The 24,118-nt window shown below is 42.9% G+C and overlaps 1 protein-coding gene across 1 annotated transcript in view; it reads left to right on the forward strand.

The window, feature by feature from the left end:
• CLNK (cytokine dependent hematopoietic cell linker) overlaps window positions 1-24,118 on the forward strand; it is a 164,949-nt gene that overhangs the window by 130,835 nt on the left and 9,996 nt on the right. The window contains exons 12-17 of the mRNA XM_047856125.1: window positions 3,574-3,601; window positions 6,518-6,536; window positions 9,360-9,441; window positions 10,996-11,036; window positions 17,293-17,426; window positions 21,422-21,499. Coding sequence (XP_047712081.1) covers window positions 3,574-3,601; window positions 6,518-6,536; window positions 9,360-9,441; window positions 10,996-11,036; window positions 17,293-17,426; window positions 21,422-21,499 — 382 coding nt within the window. The remainder of the gene's footprint in view (window positions 1-3,573; window positions 3,602-6,517; window positions 6,537-9,359; window positions 9,442-10,995; window positions 11,037-17,292; window positions 17,427-21,421; window positions 21,500-24,118) is intronic.

The raw sequence follows: 24,118 nt of genomic DNA on the forward strand, positions 1-24,118 counted from the left end.
AAAAGCGTCCTGAGTCATCGGAACAGGAAGACATTTGCTGAGCTCCTGTTACACTCTGGAGTCTTTCAGATGCTTTACGTCATTTAGTCCCACAGCCACACTGAGCAGAAAGCAATATCCCAACCCCCGGTTTACTGATGAGGACACAGAAAGGCAGAGAGGTCACGAACCGCGACGTCTCCCTGCATCTAGCAAACTCCAACCCCACGGTGCAGGGTTCGGCCAAAATGTACTTTAAATAAGGTACCTGCTATTTAACCAACCGAACACCTGTCTGCCTAACTACAGTTTTCCCTTTGCAGCCAGCAAAGCTGGTGCCACATCAGTTCAAGCAGTCTCAGGGGCGCAGATATACCTGCTGATGAGTTGGGAAGTGAAAGGGAAAAAAAAAAAAAATCTGTAGCAATACAGAGAAAACATAGTCCTGTAAGAGAGGAAGCACGGATTGCAAAGATACACAAATTTGCATGGGAGCAGGGACTTCTGGGTGGGAACTATCGATTTTAGAGTGCGGATGTAAATTATTATCATATTCCGCAAGATGTTGCCATTGGGGGAAATGGGGTGACGTGCATACGGGATCTCTCTGTAGCATTTCCTACACGTGCATGAGACCTACCATTATCTCCGAGGGAAAGTTTAATTTCAAAGAAAGTGGCTGTCAAAGGTGTCCCGCAGATCGAGGGTGTTATTTTCTTCCAAATAGCTTTCACAGGTATTGTTTCATGAGAACCTTAATCAACCCACCCCATTTCTGTCGGGGGTTACCCATTTTACAGGTGGGAAAACCAAGCTTCAGAGAAGGGGCTTCACTTGCTGAGGGTAACGGAGCTCATAGATGGCAGAATGAGGATTCAAATCCGGTTTATTTAAAACTAAGCGAAATCTAAGGGAGGCTCATGAAGGGCTATTTTTATAAATTTTTTATGTTTTACTTATTTTTGAGAGACAGAGAGAGCGCAGTTGGGGGAGAGACAGAGAGAGGGGGACAGAGAATCTGAAGCGGGCTCCACGCTGACAGCAGAGAGCCTGATGCAGAGCTCGAACTCATGAACTGTGAGATCATGACCTGAGCTGAAGTGGGAGCTTCACTGACTGAGCGACCCAGGTGTCCCAGAGCTATTTTTAACGTAAAATTCATTATCTTCAAGTGCACACTGAGCACCTGTTGTGCACAGGAAAAGATGTGGGGATGCTTATTCATGCCATGCAGTTGGTGGCCACGTTTTGTTGGCTGTCTCCAAAACAGAACACAGCAGAAATTACAGGAGCCGAAAGATGCCTGGGAGAGGCAGGGTGGTGCGTGGGGAGGGGGCCAAGTCCCCGCCCTGCTCTTCATTTTGTGACTGTGTAGATCTCTCTCTGTCTTCATAAGTCTCATTTAGGAGACCCCCACTGCCATCACCCAAAGCCCGATGCTTTCATTTTACGGGTAAAGGGGACAAATAACTTGGGGAATGTTCTCAACATAGACATTTCTATGCCCAAAGACTTTGTTGTGCACTGAAAAGACGCCTAAAATTACCTGGGTTCTTCACTTAAAAACCGTTTTGGGGGCGGGAGGCACCTGGGTGGCTCAGGCAGTTAAGCGTCCAAGTTCAGCTCAGATCATGAACTCACAGTTCTTGAGTTCGGGCCCCGCCTCGGGCTCTGTGCTGACAGCTCGGAGCCTGGAGTCTGCTTCCGATTCTGTGTCTCCCTCTCTCTCTCTGCCCCTCTCCTGCTCACACTCTGTCTCTCTCTCTCTCTCTCTCTCTCTCACTCAAAAATCCATTTTTTAATATTACCAGTTCCAAAACCTAGCTTTCCTAAAGCCTCAAATTTCCATCTATAGAGTATATTGTTATATTTATAAACTGAGCAATTTTATCTAAACTGAAGGACACAGTCAATAGGTTAAGGAATCTTAGACAATAAGACTTATCTACAAACTCAGTTAAATTTCCTTAAATATTTGAAATACCTTTATCCATCTAACTTTAAACCCTAACGAGCGACACTTTCTTTAACAACTTTTATAAATCTAATAAGGTAAATCTATAAATCTAGAAAAATTCAAGGGCTCTTCAACAGTTAAAACTCTTTATAAATGGAGTCGAACACAGCTTGGCTCTTGTAACTTAAAATCACAAGTCTAAAATCAATTGCACATTTCAAAGCCACATGGCCAGTAGGTCAGTATTGCTAAAATGACAGTCTCTTAAACATCAAAGTCAGAAATTAGTCTCAGTTTAACCCAAATAATTAATACTATGTGTGTCTGTTCTACTTTATTACTTCTGATCGTATCTCTTTAGCTTCCCACTTGCCCCATTAAAAGAGGTAGGTAGGGGGCACCTGGGAGGCTCAGGGAGTTAAGCGCCAGACTCTTGACCTCAGCTCAGGTCATGATTTCATAGTTCATGAGATTAAGGCTCATGTTGGGCTCTGCTAACAGCACGGAGCCTGCTTGTCTCTCCCTCTCTGCCCCTCCCCTGCTCATGCTCGCTGGCGCCCACACTCTCTCTCTCTCTGAAAATAAATAAATAATTTTAAAAAGGGGGGGGGCGCGAGGTAGCATGTAGATGTATCACCCCCAAGGGGCTGATAAAACGGGTTACAAGATGTGGCCCTCGGTCCACTTGCTTGCTGCTTGGCGGTCTGAGAGCAGGATGCAGATCTGAGTGCTATGTGCTCCTGGGCTCATCACTATCACTCTAGATCAACAGGGTCCATCTGGGGCTGGTGTTGCCGCCCCAACCTCCTGGCATTGCTTCAGGACCAGTCTCTTGCCGGCAGACCTGGCAGACAGAATATGCCTGTCAACCCGTGTCCTTCATTGCCCCCCTCTATGTGACTTTGGCCACATCCGAACAGCTCAGTGCCCAGTGAGCACCTCACATTGTCATCCTTGTCACTAGCAATCCTTACAATAACCCTCTAAGATGAATGCTTTTGTGGCCATTTCACAGATGAGAAAAACCAGGCTCAGGGGGGCGAACTGGCGTAGTCGTCAGCATCCATGAAAGGCTTGCTGGTTCTTCTGAAGGAAAAATGGCCCATGTTAGCACACTGCATGTGGAGTTCTTGCCCCATCATTCATTCCATGGTTTTCCTTTCTTGGTCTCCTCTCCCAGAAGCATCCGTTCTCTGACACGTGGCTTCCTGGGATCCCTCTGTACCCTAACTTCATACGTAAGACTCTTGATGCTTCCTCAAAGCAAAACGCTAAGAGCTTTGCAATCAAGGTAATAATAGCAGGTCTGACTGTGCTAATGAAACTCGACACGAAAAACCAAATGTCAGGAGAAATGGGGACATTATTTAAATTCTTCGAAAATAAGAAGCTTGTTTATTGGTGTCCTTTCTGTCACCACCTTTCATATGGCCTCGTAACTTCTTTTGTTGCTTAGAAAATTATGAGAAAAATAACCTGGCGGTTGCTTTACAGAACAGTGATGAATATCGCACTGGACCACGGGCTGTTAATTTGGCAATGAACGTGCAGTCAAAGGTTTTTAAGGGCTCAGAATGATTTTATCTGAACCATTACGAACTGTATTTTATGTAACACCGTATTTCTCTTCCTTGCAGACAGATAAGCTTAAAGGACTTACGTGAGGTAAGTCCTGAGACTCAAAAAAGGGAATTTCTGTGCTTTAACGTCTGTGACGGGCAAGATACTATTTGATTCGGAGACTTTATCACTTCATTTTCATAATAGCTATGCTCAAGATGTATTGTGATCCCTACGTTGAAGGTGAGAAAACTAAAACAAAACAAGTTAAGATCCAGATCTGAGACCAAGGTCCTATTATGCTACCTGAATAGACCAGTGTTCACTGCACTGGTACCATGAAGACAAGAGCATCCCAGTTTCCATGGAAGACATAAAGCCTCCATCAAAGGCTTCCAGTCTCCAGCTTTATAGAAATAAGATGTTGGAAATTGTACTATACATCACCATTTGTTCTTCACAGGAAAGACAGGATGGCCTGGTACCAAAAAAAAAAAAAAATATATATATATATATATATATATATATATATATATATGAGAGATACAGACCCACACAGACCTGGGTTTGAATACGGCTGTGCCACATACCACTTTTGTGGCCTTGGGCAAGTCCCCCACACACACACAACCCCACCCCTCTTTCTGTTTTCTTAGCCACAAAATAGAGATGGTTACCCTTCTTGGCAAAGTTGTCAAAAAGCTAAAGCAGGTCAAAGCAAGGGCATAAATGACCAGGTGAACAGTAGAGGCTCGATAAATGGCATGAAAGTCAGGTAACATGGAGCTGCCTTTGAGCCCCTCCACACTCACTTCCCTAACCCCCAACAAGGAAGTTCCCTAACAAGGGATGGGCCGCCATGACTGATGGGAAGTCTCTGTCCAGCAATCACAGTGGTCTCACCTCATTCTCACTGGCTTCCTGAGGAACATGGTCCTTGTCTTAGTGTTTGACCTATGCTCTTATATCTAGACCGCAGAGGTTAATTTATTTTCTTTCTTTGGTTCTGTCTGTCCGTCTGTCTTTTCTTATTTGGCTTTATGAGAATGCTAGAATCAAAAGTCACACTTCTCACTTGTCACTCACCAAGACACTTACCGCCTCTCATCCGTAAGATAATCCTGGCAAGGAAGACAGCACATAACTGCTGAAAGAGAAGGACAGCCCTCTTTCCAATCAGGACTCCATCCGGCTCCCCCTGTTCTGGGAGCTGTTGGATTTTCCCAGGTGGTATGGCACTCTGCCCCTGGGCACTCTCCGACTCCACCCCTTTCTTCCTGTGGGTCCACTTCATGCATCACAAGTAGCAGATGGCTGCCACCCAAAATGACCTAGAGTCCATAACTCATTGGTCAGCCTGCGAGGACAATAGGCCTTCCAATCACTAACAAGCCAGGAGGAAGTGGAGAGGTCAGCTTTAGACAGCGGGGGTCATGCGGGATAGTTTGATTTTCTTTGCAACTTTGGTTGGCATTCTTCTAGAAGTGGATATCATCTAAAGAACAACAAGGCCTAGTGGAAAAACACATTCTTCCTCCTTATCTTTTGCCAAGACACGTCCCCATTGTCTGGGCTGAGGGTCAAGACCATTTCTCCACCACAAAAGCCACCCCACAGCAGGCAGAAGACGGGACCAGCCCCTGAAAGTCCAGATCTAATCCCCACACTATGACTCTCTGCCTTAGGAAATGCAGACATACCTCCTAGCTAAAGTAGTTTAAAAAAAAAAAAAAAAGGAGGAGGAGGAGGAAGGAAAGAAAGAAGGAAAGGCAGGTGAAGGGAGGGAAATAAGGAGGTATCACTTTTTAAGTTAATATGCTTATTTCCTAACAACAAAAGTTAAAGTACAGAAACTAGAGATTTTACCCCACTTTTCTAATTACATCCGATTGTAACTCCAGAGCCCTCAAGCAAAAAGTTGGCTGGATCTCAATTTTAAAAGTCACCTGCTGCCCCAGATGGATGGCTTCTGAGCCGTGTTTACAGCTCTGCTCCCTCAGCAACTTTGACAGGCCTGGGAGCAACAGCCTCCGAGCACTTTGAGCTGCCAGGTCCAAAGTCCTGGGGAAGACTCAGTGGGAGACTTTCAAACCACTCGTTAGAATGGATTCACTACCCTTTTCACTTAGCCTAGAGATTTGCCTCGATTTGCTGCCCATGGTGAAAGTATGTCCTCTTTCCAGAACCCAAGGGGACCCCGAGGTCTTCGAAGCAAAAGAGTGTGTCTGTTGCCTAGTCTCAGACAAGACATTCGGGACCTCTCTAAGATATTCGTTGCTAAAGGCTTCTTGTCTGTGAAGCCAATGTGAGTCAGAAGACCTGGAATCCAAGGTCAGCTCACACACACACACACACACACACACAGACACACACCTGCATGTAGATACATCATAAGCCCAGTTTCTAGCCTGAACTTCCATGTAACGTGGAGATATACTTACAGTATAATCCTATTTCATAGTTTACATAAATACTTGCAATGCATATATATATTGCAATATATATAAATATGTAATATATATAAAATGCATATATAATAAGTGAGTATTCACCAAACTTTACTTAACGGTTCTCACTTCGGTGGGCATGTAGATTGTTTCCAGGGTTTTGACCCTGTAAGTAATGGTTCACTGGACATCTTTGTGCACGGAACTTGGCCCAGATTTCAGGTGTCTTCTTAGGAGCAAAGTGTCATGCGTGGAATTGTTGGGATGAGAGTGAGAGCATTCCTAAGGTTCTTGACAGCAATGGTTCAATTGCTTTCATTAGAGTCAAAGCAATTTACGGTCTCATCAGCAGATTGCATATTTATTTGCCTCTTGTATCACAGAGAGAGCATAACATTTTGATTTTTGCTTAGTCTTTTGGAGAATTATTTAGAGGCTTTAAAAAAATCTATCCTTATAACAAAAATGTTGCCCAAATTCTACTAAGCAATTGCTCCAAAACACATAGTTTACTGTAAAATTCTCCATCACCAAGAGTCACTCAACACTATTATTTTCTTTTTATTCAATCCAGGTCCTCGGAACAGAGAGAGGTGAGCTGTTTACATTTGTTTTCATACCCTGATATCATTAGCTTAAGTTCCATTTCCAGATTTATAGCATTAGTCAGTTTTATTTTTTTTTTCAACGTTTATTTTTGGGACAGAGAGAGACAGAGCATGAACGGGGGAGGGGCAGAGAGAGAGGGAGACACAGAATCGGAAACAGGCTCCAGGCTCGGAGCCATCAGCCCAGAGCCCGACGCGGGGCTCGAACTCACGGACCTCGAGATCGTGACCTGGCTGAAGTCGGACGCTCAACCGACTGCGCCACCCAGGCGCCCCTAGTCACTTTTAAAAAGGCTTGTTTCCGAGACTGGGATGGATGAACCCCAGCGTGTGTGCGTGATGGTGTGATCGGTTGTGATGAGGATCTCCCACCTACCCAAGAGCCCTCTGGTTGAAACAAGGTGATTTAAATTGGGGGAGGGGGCGAGCTAAAGGTCCTTCTCCTGCCACAGGCAACTGACAAGAAGGAGGCACCCTGTCAGCCCCTGCCACTTTATTATTATTTTTTTAATGTTTATGTATTTATTTTTGAGAGAAAGAGATAGTGAGCAGTGGAGGGGCAGGGAGAGAGGGAGACAGAATCCCAAGCAGGCTCCACGCTGCCAGCTCAGAGACACAGGACTCGAACCCACGAACCACGAGATCATGACCTCAGCAGGAACCAAGAGTCAGACACTTAACCGACTGAGCCACCCAGGCGCCCCAGCCCCTGCCACTTTAGAAAGACGTGGCCGGCCCACTCACTGCTCCACAGAAGCTCTTAGTCTCCACAGCTTTGATGTCACCCTGGCACACACACACATGCCCTCATTAGAACGCACGTCCACATACACGTGTGCACATCGTTGGTGCCATTGTGCAACACAATCTAACACTCACTCGGTAGCTGGCAAGATACTAAGCAGTAGTAAGTTCATGCTCACCTTTTATTTTTTTTTTAATTTTTTAATGTTTATTTGTTTTTGAGAGAGAGAGAGACAAAGTGTGAGCAGGGGAGGGGCACAGAGAGAGGGAGACACAGAATCTGAAGTAGGCTCCAGCGATGCAGGGCTCGAATCCATGAACCATGAGGTCATGACGTGAGCCAAAGTTGGATGCTTAACCGACTGAGCCATCCAGGTACCCCAAGGATAATGTTATTTTTTTCTTTCTTTTTTTAAAAATTTTTTTTAATGATTTTATTTATTTTTGAGACAGAGACAGAGCATGAACGGGGTTGGAGCAGAGAGAGGGGGAGACAGAATCTGAAGCAGGCTCCAGACTCTGAGCTGTCAGCACAGAGCCCGACGCGGGGCTTGAACTCACCGAGTGTGAGATCATGACCTGAGCTGAAGTCAGACGCTCAACCAGCTGAGCCACCCAGGCGCCCCTCATGCTCACCTTTTAAATACCATTCACCATTCACTTTGAATGATGAACTATGTCCAAAGCCGAAGGGCCTGAGCCATGGCCAAAGACTGAAGACAGGCAGCATAGTTCCACAAAGCAACACTGGGTTAGGATTTCAGAGGCTGCCACCAACTCACTGTGTGGTTTGGGCCACGTCATGTTGCCTCTGTGGGTCTCAAGGATGCTTTTCTTTATGCCAAAGGAGTTAGTTTCGAGCAAGGCCTAACTAGGGTCTGTAGATTCCCAAGGGTCCCTGACGGAGGAATGGGAGTTGGTTGGTGATTCTAAATAATGTTAAGAACTACAGGAAACTGTGCCGCTTTCCACACTAAAGCTCAACACCCTCACATTAAAATGTTCGATATTGTTGCCTTGGACTTCCATGATTATCAGTGTAGTGAGGTCACGTCATTCAGCTCATGGGGAGCAATGATGTCACGTTGTTCAGCTCATGAGGGGCATGTGCTCTGGAGGGCTGCTGATGACATTGCCATGAAAGGATTTTATGGGATGGGTGACTAGTAGACCAGTCATCGACCCCCATAACATTGCAAGTAATCACAGACCTTCAACCAGAGGTGTCCAGTCTGTGACCGACCTTGGACTAAACACAGAGCAACGACCAGAATTAAGACACATCAGTGTTGATATGCTTCCTTAACTTTATTGCTCAGGACAGCTCCTGGGAGAGTGTTTTATGGCCTTTCACCTCCTAGTATTATTACATGCCCTCAGTGATTCTGGATGGCTGGTTAAAATCTATTCATGATGAAAAGGAAATAAATAGTGGGAACACCCACGGCATATGTAATTCCTAAATAACTCCAGTTCCTTATGGCTGGCAGAACTTCTCAAAACGGAAAGATCAGAGGGGGAAAATTACAAAAACATATTCCTGCTGATTGCCGGGTAGCAACTACTGGTCTACGTCAGAATTCTGGGGAGCTCTCCTGCCCTTTCACACAAGAGGTGAGGGGATTCAGGAGTGCTCAGGCCAGCACTGGGCCACCCCATAGCCTACATTGCTCAGGACAGTTCTTAGGTTTAATTTCGTGATTTATGTTCCCATGCAAGTTTTCATTTGAATGCAGAATTCAACTTCAGTTCACTTCTACGTCAAGCCCTTCCAATACCAAATACCTCCCGATGTAATATTCTGTGTTTCGGGAAGCTCAGTGATGAATTCCAAATTCAGTAATATTGATATTTGAATATTCACTAAGTTTTTATAGCTTCAGGGAGAAGCCACTCCCAGGAGCCAGGGGTGTTACAGAATATGTTAAGTTATAGTTTCCGCTGACCACTGACAGCCCGCTCCTACTAATCAGAGATCACTCAGATAAAATTATAGAAGTTCCAGTAGGTCCCCAATCATTTTCCTTTTACAACCTGACTACATCATGTGACTCCTTTATGCAGTCCCTCATTGCCAGATGAAGCCTGAATCGATTCACCTGTCACAAAATCAAAGTACTCAAGAGACTCCTCTTGCCATCACCAGGTAAGGAGCCAGGAATTCCTTGTTGGGCTTCAGCCTGGGGGTCAGGCCAGGTGTCCTGGGTAATGACTCACCAAGGTGTCCTGAGACATGGGGATTCTTTGGTCTTTGCTAATGAAGCCCAGCGATGGCCCCAAGGGAAATCTGCGAGTCACAGCCATTATGGAAGCAAATGGCACTATGCTTCCTGCAATTTGTAAGTGATTCATTGTTAGAGAAGTTTGGGAGATTTGAAGGCTTGGATGTTAACTAGACAGGATTAACTGAACGGATGCAAAACAATCTGGGGAAAAAAGTTGGCCGTTTCTAATTATACCCAGTTGATGACCACACATAAACTTACAGCTACTTTTGAACAAACCTTTATAGATGGTTGGGCGTTGAAAATGCCATTATCTGATTTAACACTTGCCGATCAGGTTATTGTGACAATTGCTGTCCCAACTGAAGCAAAGGCTCAGGCCAGTGATTCACTGCCCAAGGTCACTGTAACTGTAAACTAGTGGTGGCTTCAGTAAAACAAACTCCAGAGCCTCCAAAATGACTGCTTCTAAGTTCCCCCATGATCCCAGACTGGCCAGGTGGCCCCAGCTTCAGTTCATGCCAGCCTCCCACCATCTCAACCCTTGTTGTCACTTAATGCAGGACATTTGCACGTGCTATCCCCCTGTCTATACCACTTCTTCCCTCTTTCCACCCTCTCGCTACTTGGAAAACCCCTCTTCATCCAGCAGATCCCAGTTTGAAACCACACTGAATTTAGGAGATAGTTCTGACCCACTCCCCAGAGGCAATAAATGAGACCCAGAGAGGTGGAGTTCCTTACCACTAAAGTCAAGTCCAGCTTCAAAACCCAAACACTTTCCAGTATTCCATGCTTCCTATAATGGCTTGATTCTGAAAATGCAGTCCACGAATGCTGACTTTTCCCAGACCTGTTGCAAGTGCCCAACGAATGTCAGCTCTCATTGCCATTGCCAGGCCTGCATATCAGGGGCATGATCTCCATCCCCCATTACCCCCCTTCCTTCTTTTGCATATTGTTGTTTTAATCATCTTTTATTATATTTTTATAACCTTTTTCTCTTACAGATTTCCTTATAATAATCCACAGTTTTCTCACTTAGCTCACATTTCAAGAAGGAACAAAATAATTTCTATTCTCCTCTTGCTTGCTATGGCTCACTCTTCTTCAACTGGTAAACAATTTCTGTAGACTATTAGCTCCAACCTATCATTTTCTAGAGCGACCGTAGTTACAAGGAAACTCTGAATTCACGGCTCCCAAAAGCAAAGAATCATGATATGTGCTCGTTGAAATACAATGGGAAGAACTTGTATGGGTCAATTTGTTCCATATCTGTTGCCTGTCTTGAGAAAAGAGAAATAACCAGCCTCCTATTACCTTACAAAACAGAAACTCTTGTAGCACAGCCGGTGAAATATAAAGTGCTTTGTAAACGTGACTTAGTCCATTGTGACTGGCCTTGCCTTTGCGTGGAATTTTACCCACCACGGGAAACACTAACATGCTGTCAATTCTAACATTTCCTTTAGCTCACCACTCGTGATGAAAAACCAAAGTGCACAAAACAGAGGTAAGAGCGCCTTATGCAAGAATTATGAAACAAACAGGTAAGCCATCACACTACGATGTTCCTGCGCTGTGACTTTGCTTTTGTGAGCCTCACCGTCGTTGAGCTGACATCTGTAGGTGTAATTAGCTCATTTTCACTGATAGATAGTATTCCGTTAGGTCGATATAACGATTTTTGTCCGTAATTAAATCCAAAAAATTCTAGATGCATTTTCCAAAGTAGACATTGGCGTCACCAATAGCTTATGAGTCCTCCTCATTCCCCATCATCTCCAACAGTTGTTTTTGACAAACTTTTAGTTTTTGCCAATTCTTTGGGTGAAACACAATAGATTTATCTTAAGTCTGTCAAATTAAGGACATCAAACTGACTTCTCTTACTGGTTGTAAAGATAAAACTCAACAGGATGCCTGTCTGCAGAGATGTCTACAGCAACACATGAATATAGTGTTGTATTCCTACTGGTGGTGGGTTTTGATATCGTTAGTATTATTTTGTTCAAACAAATCTAGTGTGTTTTTTTGCATTTCTTTCTTCAACCCATATGCTATGGAGATTCTGTGTTCAGGTCTAATTCTGCACTCTCTTTCTGTTGAGCCACAAGAGGGCTTAGAGCTGGAGAAAGCAGATTCCCGTGGGATAGAGTAGAATGACAGAGGGTTCCAATGACCTGAGTCCCCATTCTGCCTCTCTCCCTGCAATAACGTCATCTTGAGCAAGTTCATTCTTAGATCCTCCCCCTCCCCCATCCATAACAATAATATTAACTCACAGGGTTATCCACACACACACAGTCATGTGACACATAGTAGGCAAGTGACGCACCTTAATATCCTTCCTTCTCCAAGAATGCCCTACCCAACTGACCCATTAAACCTAGGAGTTTCCTCCCTCACCTCTATCATGTCCTTACTCATCTTCTGCCTTATACTGTCTGGACCTTAGATTGGAAAACCAATCTGGAAAGCTTATTTCCCCTGATGTGCCCCTTGCTAATACAAGTTTCCCAAAAGAAGAGACTTCCCTTTTCTTTTTTTCTTAACATAATTTATTGTCAAGCCAGGTAACATACAGTGTATACAGTGTGCTCTTAGTTTTGAGGGTAGATTCCCATGATTCACTGCTTACATGCCACACTCAGTGCTCATTCCAACAAGTGCCCTCCTTCCTTTTTTAAAGGAAGGCAGTCCAAAGTAGCTGCGATTAATGGGACAGGCTCAATCCCCAAGAATGAGGGGACAAAATGACAAAAACAGTAGTCCTGGAGGCCAGAGCTAGATGTATGAAGATAGAAAGACTTAGAGTTTCCAGGTAGAAGGTCCAGGGGCTGAGTGGGCCCAGAAGGGCCATTATTTATCAGGATTGTGAAGATATGCTGCAGGGATGGGAAGCAGAATCAAGCTTAGAGAGAATTCCAGTCTTCATTTGAAAGACAAAATCATGCACAGATGGAAAATGAAGAGTAATATAAGAGTGGAGTAGCAGTGTTAGTGATGTGGATGTGGATGGCCTTCACATACATGGGTCCAGTCAAGCATCCCAGGACTGGGTGTATTTCATCTATACTGGGATCTTGCAAACTGTCCTCCACTCATGTTAGACAGTTGCTTAAGGAAGCAGCCCAGAATGGACGGGGAGAATGTTGGGGCCTCCAGAGCCTTAAAACACCATCAATTCCTCTTTCAGTCATCAAACATCCATGAAGCACATGGTTTATACACAAAATTGGGCTGGGCCCTATGAGTACAGAACAGAGACAGCTCTGCCCTTCAGCTAACCACTACTTTTGCACCTGCGATGCTCCTGCATCAGTTTACTGGGCAGGTGTTCATTCTACTGAGTGAAAAGTCATTTCTGGATCACCAGGGCTCAGGAGAAATTAGCTGCATGCAGAACCACATAATCCCGGCACTCATGTTTTCAGTCTAGAGGGTTCTATGAAGCTTACTGGTCTTAATTTGAATGCCTCAGCCAAGGGACATAGCACTCTTCATGTAGAATAAGTGAAATCTAGACCTCCATCACTGTAGACATTATCTTCCTTATTTTATGAGAAAGGAATTTGGGAAATACTTATTCTTAATAGTTCAGCTACTCCTTGATAAACAGACTTGGCTCAATTCTCTGATAAATGATTTCAGGCTAAGCGATTAGAAGTCTGATAATTCTGCACCCAACAATTCCAAAATGGGGGGGGTTCCACACCACCAGACGATTCCTGACACCAGTTGGGTGACCTACAGTTCAACTCTCTTCTGACACTACATGGAGTCCATAGATTCCACATGTTAAGGGTTCAATCCCACAAGATTGCACCAAGGGGTGCAAGCCTGTGTCAGCCAATCATATGGCCATTCTGACCAACTGGCTATAGAGCCAAGGTTCCAACAAACCCTTCCCTAGGTTCAATTAATTTGCTAGAGTGGTTCACAGAACTCTCAGCAACATTGTACTTGCTGGATTACCAGTTTATTATAAAAGAATACAAATAGGCCACAGCCAGATAGAAGAGTTTCATAGGGCATTGTCCTGAACAAAGGAGCTTCTGCCCTTATGGAGTTTGGGGCACTGTATGATGGCACATGGAACTGTTCTGGATCACCAACCCAGAAGCTCTCTGAACTGCATCCTTTGGGGCTTTTTAGGGGTTTCATTACATAGGCACAATTGATGAAATCATCGGCCACTGGTGACTGATTCAATAAGCAGTAGCTTGTGTTATTTATTTTGAGTGACCAGTACAGGTCAGACACTGTGCTAACAGTTTTAGATACAGAAGAATTTTGAAATATTAGTATTATTGGTAACAGTGTGATTCTACAACCCATGCTTATTAGGCTACACTGCCTCAAATTTTATTGGCCACCTACATAGTGTCCTCCCTGAAGTTCTATTTACTCTGTGTCAATCTGTTCATTAATGTGACCCTCTGTTCTCCAAATAGGCGAGCCCTATTTTGTGGGGCTATAAAACTCAAATGCAGTTTTATGTGAAAATATATAATGTACATATATGTATGTACATATGTGTATGTATGTATGTGTACATATATGCATATATATTTGTGTATGTGTGTATATATAATATATTAATATTATGTTATTATTATTAATAGGTATATTATAATAATATAATATAATATGTATAATATAGGTATATTATATATGTATTAATGTGTATATTATATATTATATATAATATGTAATATATTATATATAATATATAATAATATATAATATATAATGGTATATAATAATACACGTATAATATATATAATATCCAAAGATTAGCTGCCATTATTTTAGAACAAAATCAGTTAAATTGTTGCCCTGGATTCTACGCTCAGAATTTCATTCACTCATTAAACAAAGATCCAAAGGGCCTTCAGGGGAAAACGGCAAAGGCAAAGTTGTTCTGTTTGTTGTTTTGTTTTATTTAGCTCATTCTCTGCATAGACTACAAATGCATATAGCTATTTCCAAACACTCTTTTTCAAGTAGGACTCTTTAAATATTCAAGCAAGGCACTCAGAGTTGAAATATAATAAATCCATTGCCACAGTATAATGAAAAATTTATAATCACTCAACACTATTATGTAAACTACACACACCAAGCGATAGAAAATGCTGAGAATGGTTATTTTCTTTTCTCAAGTATGTTCTTACTATTTTGATCCATGTTGGAAAGACAGTTATGGCCATTTCAGTAATAAGTCTCTATTGCTTCACTATAGTTTAAAATAAAGTTTTAAAAGCACTTTTTAAACATTACAATAGCACTTTTAGCTTTCTCTTGGTTAGGATTTGCCCGGTATAGAGTTTCCATCTCATTAGTGACTGCTGTCATATATAACTGTACATTACTGGAATTTTTAAACAATTCTGCATCTAATTTATAAATGCTTTGTTTACACTTTTGATATTTATTGTGATTACTAATCTTTTAGATCGGTTTTTATATTATTTTCTGCCTTCTATTTGCCCTACTCTTTTTGACTGTTTCTTTTCTTGCCAGAGAGTGGGTTCATCTCTTAATTTCCCTCCCTTTCTCTCCTTTGGAAGTCACACATTCCAGTTCTACTCTTCCAAGGTGACCTTTAACATTTTAAATAAAAGAATGTTTGGATTTTCAAAATCTGAAGTTCATATCCTTTTCCCAAGCAATACAAGAAACTCAGAATGCCCTAATTCTAATGGTATGGATTCTGCACTATTTGGAAGTTCAAATTCGTTACTTACAAAATTTGAAAATCAGAGATGTCTGTAGCATGATTCCTATTTTTAAGGTCATAAATTGGTGGATGAAATTAACTTACTATGATGAATATAATTTAAATATTAAGTGATCAAACATTTTTCAACAAACATTTTTGTACACCTAATTCCCTATAGCAAACATTCTTGGTCTTAACATTAAAAGCCACAATCCTTGGAACCATTAAAATAGGACATAAAATGCTCCAGAAGTACTCTGTTCTTCTTCATAAACTTAGAGAAAAATTCAGCTTTTTGATGACAAGAAGCAGAATAAATACACATATAACCTAAATGTTACAGTAACTGGCATGTAAATATTTGCTGACATTATATCTAGTATTTTGTTTCAAAAATGTACTGTCAAAAGTATCCCACTTTTTCAAAGTTCTTGTTCAGCTACTAACCAGAACTATAACTTTAGTTATATTTTGTAGACTGAATTAAGACTATACAGTTTATAATTCTGCTTCACACCAATCACCTTTCTTCCATGTTATATTATTGCTGTCCACTATTCCATTTCATATTGTTTTCATATTCTCAAGGCTTTATGATTTTTATACAGTTAATCCTTGCTTAAAGTTACTAACGTATTTACAAATACCTTTGCTTAGTGTTTCTCCTAACGCTTAACTCCTTCCTTGTGGCTCTGATTTCATCTTTTATTAGTGTTTATGGGAATGCCATGCAGTGAAAATATATTATTTTCATTGAAGCATAAGGAGGAAATACCACATTAAACCTTGACAAGTGGTAGTATCTTAAAACTTAGGTACCACATGAAATCTAAACCCTTTTAGTGAACTTTTTGTATGGTTACTTTAAAATCCATTGGTCTACCTTGCTCTTTTAAAGAATCTTCTATCCAGGCATGATTTTGTAGCATTGTGCATTGGTCACTTGGAAAATGATTCCCAGACCTGAGCAGATCTTTCCAATGTTAACACATTTTATTACATAATAGTTTATTAAATCACATTTGCAAGTAACACCACCAGTCTCATCAGACAGGTCTAACTGTTGTGTATGGTGTTATACAACAGTGGTAGATACAAGTGTTTCCAAATTCCAGTTTTCACTAGGAAAGTCTAATTTTGTAATTGGCAGCAAATACTGCCAGTTGTTTTCCACAAAGTGACAGCCTCCCTTGGTTCATTTTCTAATAAAATACCTACCAAATGCCTAAGTCTGAATAACATATTTTATCTGTTAGTCATTCTTTTAGGTTAAAAAAGTGATATTCCAATAAAAGAAAAAAGTTATTCCTTCAAGTTTAAAAAAAAATACCGTTTTCCAAGTTGAGAACAAGCTTGGCTTGTTTCAGAAACTGAACAGAATTCGTTATGACCAGAACAGAGTAGACAATGTACGATGGATGGGGGGGGGGGGGGGGGGGGGAATGGATGGATGGGTAGATAAGATTATTCAGGCCTTATTGAAAGAAGTAAAACATTTGGAATTTATTTCAGGTGTAAAGGAAAGCATGTAAGCATTTTTGCCAGGAAGAGTAGCAAAGTCAGAATTACATTTTTTTTTTTTAAGATTACTCCAAATGTGGAGCACCTGGGTGGCTCAGTCAGTTAAGCATCCAACTCTTGATTTCGGCTCAGGTCATGATCTCATGTACATGGGTTGGAGCCCCTCATCGGGCTCTGTGCTGACAGTGTGGATCTTGCTTGGAATTCTCTCTCAGTCTCTTTCTCTGCCCTCCCCTGCTCACTTCCTCTCTCTCTCAAAACAATCATAATAATAATAATAAAGAAACTAATAAAAATTTTTTAAAAAAGATTGTTCCAGATGCCCTAGAGAGAAAGGGGCAAGAGAACTGAAGCAAGAGAACAGTCCAGAGGAGATCACCCTCCGGAGTGAGAGGACAGTGGCGTAGACCAACAAGGTGGCCCCAGGCACAGGAAGGAGTGATGAGTTCCAGCTCCTGGTTGGAAGGAGGCGGCGTGAGACGATAACAAAATCATATTTGTGTGTGAATTTCCTTTTCAGATCATAAACACAGCACCCAGCTCCATCCTCCCCAGAGATGTCAGTCTCCAGCCTGCTATGGCCCTCAGGAAACTTTGCCGCACTGTCAAAACACAGGCTGGAGAAAACCTTTCCCCACAAGTTCTGATGAAAAGGTAAAACAGATACTTCTCTGCAGTGTCTTTCTAGATAAACCTAAGCATCTAAAGAGAGCTTTAGTGAACAATACCTAGAAGGAGATCATCATGACCAGCTTTAATTTGTTTCCCCTTCTGGCTACATATTACTGGCTTTTAATATTTTCTACGGGCTAATAATATTTCATATTGCTCTTTTACCAGTCTTTAAGTTGCACACTCTCTGATTCTCAAAGTGGCTTTTTTTTTATTACTCAAAAAAAAGAGATATCTAGGACTGTGTTTTATACTTACTAGCTGTTCAATAATCTTTCAGGACCAGCAGGGATTTATACGCTACAACCTTTTTCTTTTTTTTTTTTTTTTAATGTTTATTTATTTTGAGAGAGAGAGAGTGTGTGTGACAGGGGAAAGACAGAAAGAAAGGGAGACAGAGAATCCCAAGCAGGCTCTGTATTTGTCAGCACAGATCCTGATGTGGGGCTTGAACTCACGAACTGTAAGATCATGACCTCAGCTGAAATCAAGAGTCGGATGCCTAACCGATGGAGCCACCCAGGCACCCCTGCAATTCTTTTTCCAATAAAAGACCCACATGTCATATACTCATTTCATTTGAACAGTCTAACAACTATTGTTTGAGCACTTATCATATGCCACACAATATGCTAGAGGATATGGTCCGTGCCCAGAGGAGACGCAGAGCAGGGAAATATGATGCTAAGAGATAATAGATGTACTCTCATTAGTCCTTCATCTATTTCCTGGTCTCTTTCTAAAATATTCCCCATCCCTATGATCTTCTTGGACCACGCTGCACTTAACATTTACTACATGGAAAGCGGGGCGTCAAAACGTTCTTTGTAGCTTCCATGCCCTTCCCTCAATTACCTGGTAACACTACTTACTAAAGGCTTCCACTTACAAGGCACAGAAGGATATGCTTCTTCTGGGTCTCCATCCCGCATCCCCATGTGCTTGGGATCCTGCTATGGAGCTTGCAAAAGGTTTGAAGCAGAAGAAGAGCATCCAAGATACCTCTGGTCCATTCCTATAATCCCCACAGTACCCTAACGGTCTTTTGTGGTCCTTGTATTAATTTCTACCTTAATTTCTACAAAAGGTCCCCATACCCTTAAGTTAGACTTTGGGAAACTTTTGCACAGACTACTGTTACTTCCCCTTTTTATGTATCTGGCTTCCTTTCCCTCTTTCATCTGCTTCAGGAGCACAGAAATCCCTGAGTTCTCTCCAAAATCACGCCCCTCCCAGAGCCTGGGCTCCCACATGCATGGGGGAGGCTTGCAGTGGATCAGGACTTCCGTGATGGCCAACAATTTCAATCCACCTTTACAATTTGTGACCTACCCGTGTATGACCAATAATAATGTTCCCTTATTAGTATTCTTTGTATAGTTGACTCTTTTTCCACTTTGTATCGCTGCTCTAAATAGAAAACCAGTGTCACATACCATGGAGAGGAAGTGACCTTAAAACTAATTGCAACATTCCACTTCTGAGTATATATGCCCCAAAGAGCTGAAGGTGGGGAATCGGACAGATATTTGTACACCCATGTTCATAGAGGCATTTTTCATAAAAAAGCCAAGAGGTGGAAACAATCCAAATGACCACCATATATATATACATATATATATATATATATATATATATGTAACAGTTATATAGAGAGAGAGAGAGAGAGAAAAAGAGAGAGAGAGAGAGAACGGTTCTAAAAAGAATGAAATTCCCATATATGCTACAACAGAGATGAACCTTCAAAACGTCATGCTAAGTAAAAGAAGCCAGACACAAAAGAATAAATCCGTGAAATCCACTGCTATGAGGGCAGAATAGGCAAATTCATAGAGATGAGGTAGGATGGCAGTGGCGAGGGGCTGGGAGGTGGGGGAGGGGAGACGGGGAGCTGTTTAATCTGTCTAGAACTTCAATTCGGGATGATGACAACGTTTTGCAGGGAGACAATGGTGATGGTTGCAAAGCAATGAAAATGTGCTCAGTGTCACTGCATTATATACTTAAAATGGTTTAAATAGTGAATCTGATGCTATGTCTATTTTGCCACATTTTTAAAGTCCTTTTAACTCAAACAGAACAAAGCCATTAAATTATAGCAAGATCTCTTCACTCGCTAGTAGCTGTCAGCATAAGGATGGTTCTTCCGTTACTGGGGAGGTTAGAAATGCCAGAGAGATATTAAGGACATACTAGAACAAGAATGAAACATCCCTCTTGAATTATCCAAAGGTCTAAAAAGACAACTGAAGGGGCTGCTTCTCCCCCAGGCATTTCTGACTTATTTAAGGCTGTGTTTGAGTCCCACCTAAACTCACCGGCCAGCACTTGTGACCACACCTGGACAAATAAGACCATAAAATCTCTAAGCACTTCCAGTTCGAAAAAGTAAATAAAATCAGAATAGATGAAATGCACTGAGCCCTGCTAAGCCCCTGAACTGGCTGACAAGCCTTCCAGAAGCAGCAGACCACTCTGTACGCTGGGAGCTCACACTTCTGAGGCAGATGGGGCTCTCAGGCTCCTTTCTTTCTGGATGGAGCCTGTCACATGGCTTGGCAGGAGGGGAGCAGAGCTGGTCCTGCCTCTGGGCCTTCCCAGTACCCACTCCCCACTGGGGGTAGGCACTCCGTAAGGGAACTTATTCCAAAGGGGGGTCTCAAATAAGAGGTGACTTTGATCCCCAACTTGATGGAAGAGAATGGCAGGGCTGGGTGAGAGGAAAGGGGAAGGAGGGGGAGGGGGAGGGTTTCCGGGCAGCAGGGCTGGCTCGTGCCAAGCCCTGAAGCTGTGTATGTCCAGGGAGCAGCAAACACATCTGGCTGGCCTGACCACGTCCTCATACTGGAGGGTGGTAACCAGTGAGGTTGCACAGTTGGGCTAGAGTTAGCTCACGCCTCTCCCACCACGCACGCTTGGTGTACCCATTGTTGTATGTGCTGGGAGGACCAGAGGCGCTGAGACAACAAAGACCTGGCCCTTGCCGACCACGTGACAGGTGCCGACTTCCTGAGCCTGCTCCTTCCAGACACGCCTACGACACAGGATTGTGGCAGGGACGGATTGAGATAATGAATGAAGAATGGCCTTGGAGATGCTAGACTCATGCAGGGGATTGTTTGATGTTATTATCCTTGGATCCCAGTACAGGAATTGCAGATCTATGGCACAGCTCTCTGACCTCCCTTCCTTCTGTTGTGGTGTGTTTTATAATTAGAATAACTCAATTGGCATAATAATGTATCGTGGTACAGGGAGAAAGCCGGACAGACTCAGGTCTACCACTTGTGACTTGAAGCGAGTGCTATAAAGATGCTCTCAGTCTGCACCTTTCCTTTCCTTCCCCTGCTTTTTTAAGCTTTTTTTTGTTTGTTGTTGAGAGAGAGATAGAGAGAGGGAGGGAGAGAATGAGTGGGGCAGGGGCCGAGAGAGAGGGGGAGAGGATTCCAAGGAGGCTCCGGGCAGCCAGCACGGGACCCAACGCAGGGCTCCATCCTACAAACCGTGAGACCATGACCTGAGCGGAGATCGAGAGTCGGATGCTTAACTGACTCAGCCAGCCAGACATGCCTCCCCTGCTGTTTCTACAAGGACGAGGCCCACACTGGCTTCACCAACGATATGCATCCAACCTTAATCAGCTTCCACAGGCGCAGACTCACAACACAGTGGTAGACAGAGATTTCTTATCCATGTTGAGTGTGGTGCCGAAGGGCCTTCCTCAACACCTGGGGTGAAATTTCTGGCTCCTTTTGATGGCAGACGGACTCTGTGTTGCCAGTTTCGTAATTCCTAAGCCGTAGTTACCTTTCCTGTGTCCGTCTCCAGATCCAGGGATGGAATTTTTGTAGTGCGTGTTTACTATAAATCAAACTGCGATTTGGCACGGGTGGAATGAAAGTACACTTTAGGTAATTGATTGCTTAAAATTAATACTTCCTTTTGACCCTAAACTATTCATTTCACCTGCACTGCAGGATGTCCCGCAAAACAACTGGTACGTTGGAGAGCACAGTCGCCAGGCAGCGGAGGAGGCATTAAGGAGGGAGAACAAGGTAACGCTTGCTGGAAAGCCCACCTCACTGTGTCCGCTGCCCTCGTACGGTCTTCTGACACTGCTCTGATGCACCGGCCTGTATCTCTCGGTGCTCAGGAAGTTGTCATTAAAAAGGGGACTCGGCTGTGTCACTGATTAGTCGTGACTGCCTCTCATTCCAAAATGTCTTTCGGTCCAGTTTTTATTATTATTATTGTTGAGTGAGAACAGTAAAAGCAGCCCTTGATTTGGGAGATCAAATGTGGAAGCTGGGGTGTAAATGGAGGTCACCATGGAAGGTGCCTTCCTTCTGCTTTCTTCCAAATTCATCTCGTTACCAAAGGTCTGCCCAAGGTACAGGTGAATCTTTATGTCTCCTGTCTTCAGGAAAGGTGCACGGATCCTGAATGCTGTGATAGTCAGGATACAGTAGGTGATGCTGTACTAACCACCCAAGATCTCAGTCGCTTAGCACAGCAAAATAATTCTTGCTCACGTCCCTGGGCTAGAAAGGTTGGTGGGTTGACCCAGGCTGGTGAAGACCACAACTCGGTGTGTGCTCCCACCAGTCACATGCTGGCTCTTACCACAGCCTCTCAAAAGGAACATTTATCTCTGCTCATGCTTCCTTGGCCAAAGCAATTCATACAGCCAGGTCTACCTTCCAAGAGGATGGGGAAGGACAACCCCTTTTGACCAGAAGGAGAGGGGCACTGAAACACTTATGAGCAGATCAAATGACCACCACAACCATCATCACAAATAGCAAATAGTTATTAAGCAACTATTCTACTATGGGCAGAGAGCCCTACTTGATTGTGAGACTATCTCAAAAGTGATAGACAGGGTCTCAAGAGTGATGCCACATTGAAACCTCTCCTCTGCTAACCAGTACAATGCTTGGTGTTGAATGAGGAAATACAAAAATGAACACATTCATTCATTAGTAAATGGGTCAGTTAATGATAGGTCCCCAATAAATTTTAATAAAATGTAGCTCTCAGGATTGATACTGTAAAATTAAACAAGATAAATTATATATAAGTTTCTCGGGTAAATACAATAATGCCCCCTGACAAGAGGCCCACATCCTAATCCCCAGAACCTGTGAATACATCACCTTACATAGCAAAAGGAATTCACAGAAGTGATCAAATTAGGAATCTTGAGATGGGAACACTGTCTTGTATTATCTGAGTGGATTCAATGTAATCACAAGAATCCTATAAGACGAGGTAGGAATGTCAAAGTCAGACGTGGAGGACGTGAGTCAAGGACCCCTGGCAGCCTCTGGAAGCCGGAAAAGGCAAGGAAATGGATTCTTCCTGAGAACCTCTAGAAGGAACTCAGCCCTGTGACCCCTAGATTTTAGCCTGGAAAAACCCATGTCAGAATTCAACCTCCAGAACTGGAGATTGCTTTAGTCCGCAAAGGTCATGGTCATTTGTTACAGCAGTAGTAGGAAATTAAATGGTTGCTAACATAGTCTCCTGAACCTATTAGAAATAATTGGAACTATCTGATTGTCTAGGTGAGGAAACTGAGGCTAAACCAAGGTGTTGGTTGTAAAGGAAAAAGTGGCAGAACCTGTATTCAAGATCAGCGCTCTCTTCACAAAATCACAACTGCCTCTAGGAGCCATTTATAGTTCTTTACATTCAAATGGGGAGCCATAGGTGATGCCTTGGCTACAGGGTCCTCCCTTCCCTGTCCCTGGGGAATCCCACCATGGCTGACAGCTGCTGGGTACATGTGGGAACAGGCTGCCAACTCCGACCTTGCCTCTTCTTCTTGGCTATCAGTACCCAATGAGCCACAGTGCTCTCTGAGCCTGTCTCCCACCAGAAAAATTACTCTTAAAGACCTGCTTCCAGGAGCCGCTGCGTGGATGGTTCTAGAAGAGCAACGTATACATCACATAACATCCTTCCAGAAATATCTGGGCACTCCGGCAAACCTCCTTTTGCTTCCCTTCTGCCTCCTCCCACAAAAGCACTGAGAAAAGAGAATCTCAGTTGGATAACTGCATATTTTCCTGTTCTGTTGGGCTCCGTTTTGTCAAAACGTGTTTCCAATTAATGACAGATAATTTCATTTAAGTTGCAAGATTGCCCAGATTCACTGTGACAAACTCATTGCAGAAGTTAAGATGATAAATCCAAAATCAGTGACGTGTCTTGGCCTCCTCTCCCTTTCTGATCTTGGGCAGTGTTCTGTGCTCGAATCTTAAGGCTTCAATTACGGCTGAATGTTTGAGGCCGAACAAGTTCCAGAAAATTCCTCAATCCCACTTCACGTACTCAGAGGCTGATTCATTTAAAGAGCAAAGATTTGGGCTTAGCTTTTAGGTACTCTACTAATTAGCCTTGATGTGTTTGTGGATTCACTTAAGCAATTAGACTCTATTTCCCTTACCTGTAAAATAGGAAGAAAATAACTTCTCACGCTTTATGTAAACACCACGTGAAATAATGTGTGTAACATGCTTAGCATCTTGAGAGCGAGTCTTAATAAACCTTAGCTACCAGCATTATCACATCACTAGTTTTTTTAGTATTATTTATAAATTTAATATACTAATAGTATTATTACATAATATTACAAGCATTGTTATCAAGATCTATAATACTATATTAGT

This window comes from Prionailurus viverrinus, chromosome B1 (genome assembly GCF_022837055.1).
Source record: "Prionailurus viverrinus isolate Anna chromosome B1, UM_Priviv_1.0, whole genome shotgun sequence".
Classification (NCBI taxonomy): domain Eukaryota; kingdom Metazoa; phylum Chordata; class Mammalia; order Carnivora; family Felidae; genus Prionailurus; species Prionailurus viverrinus.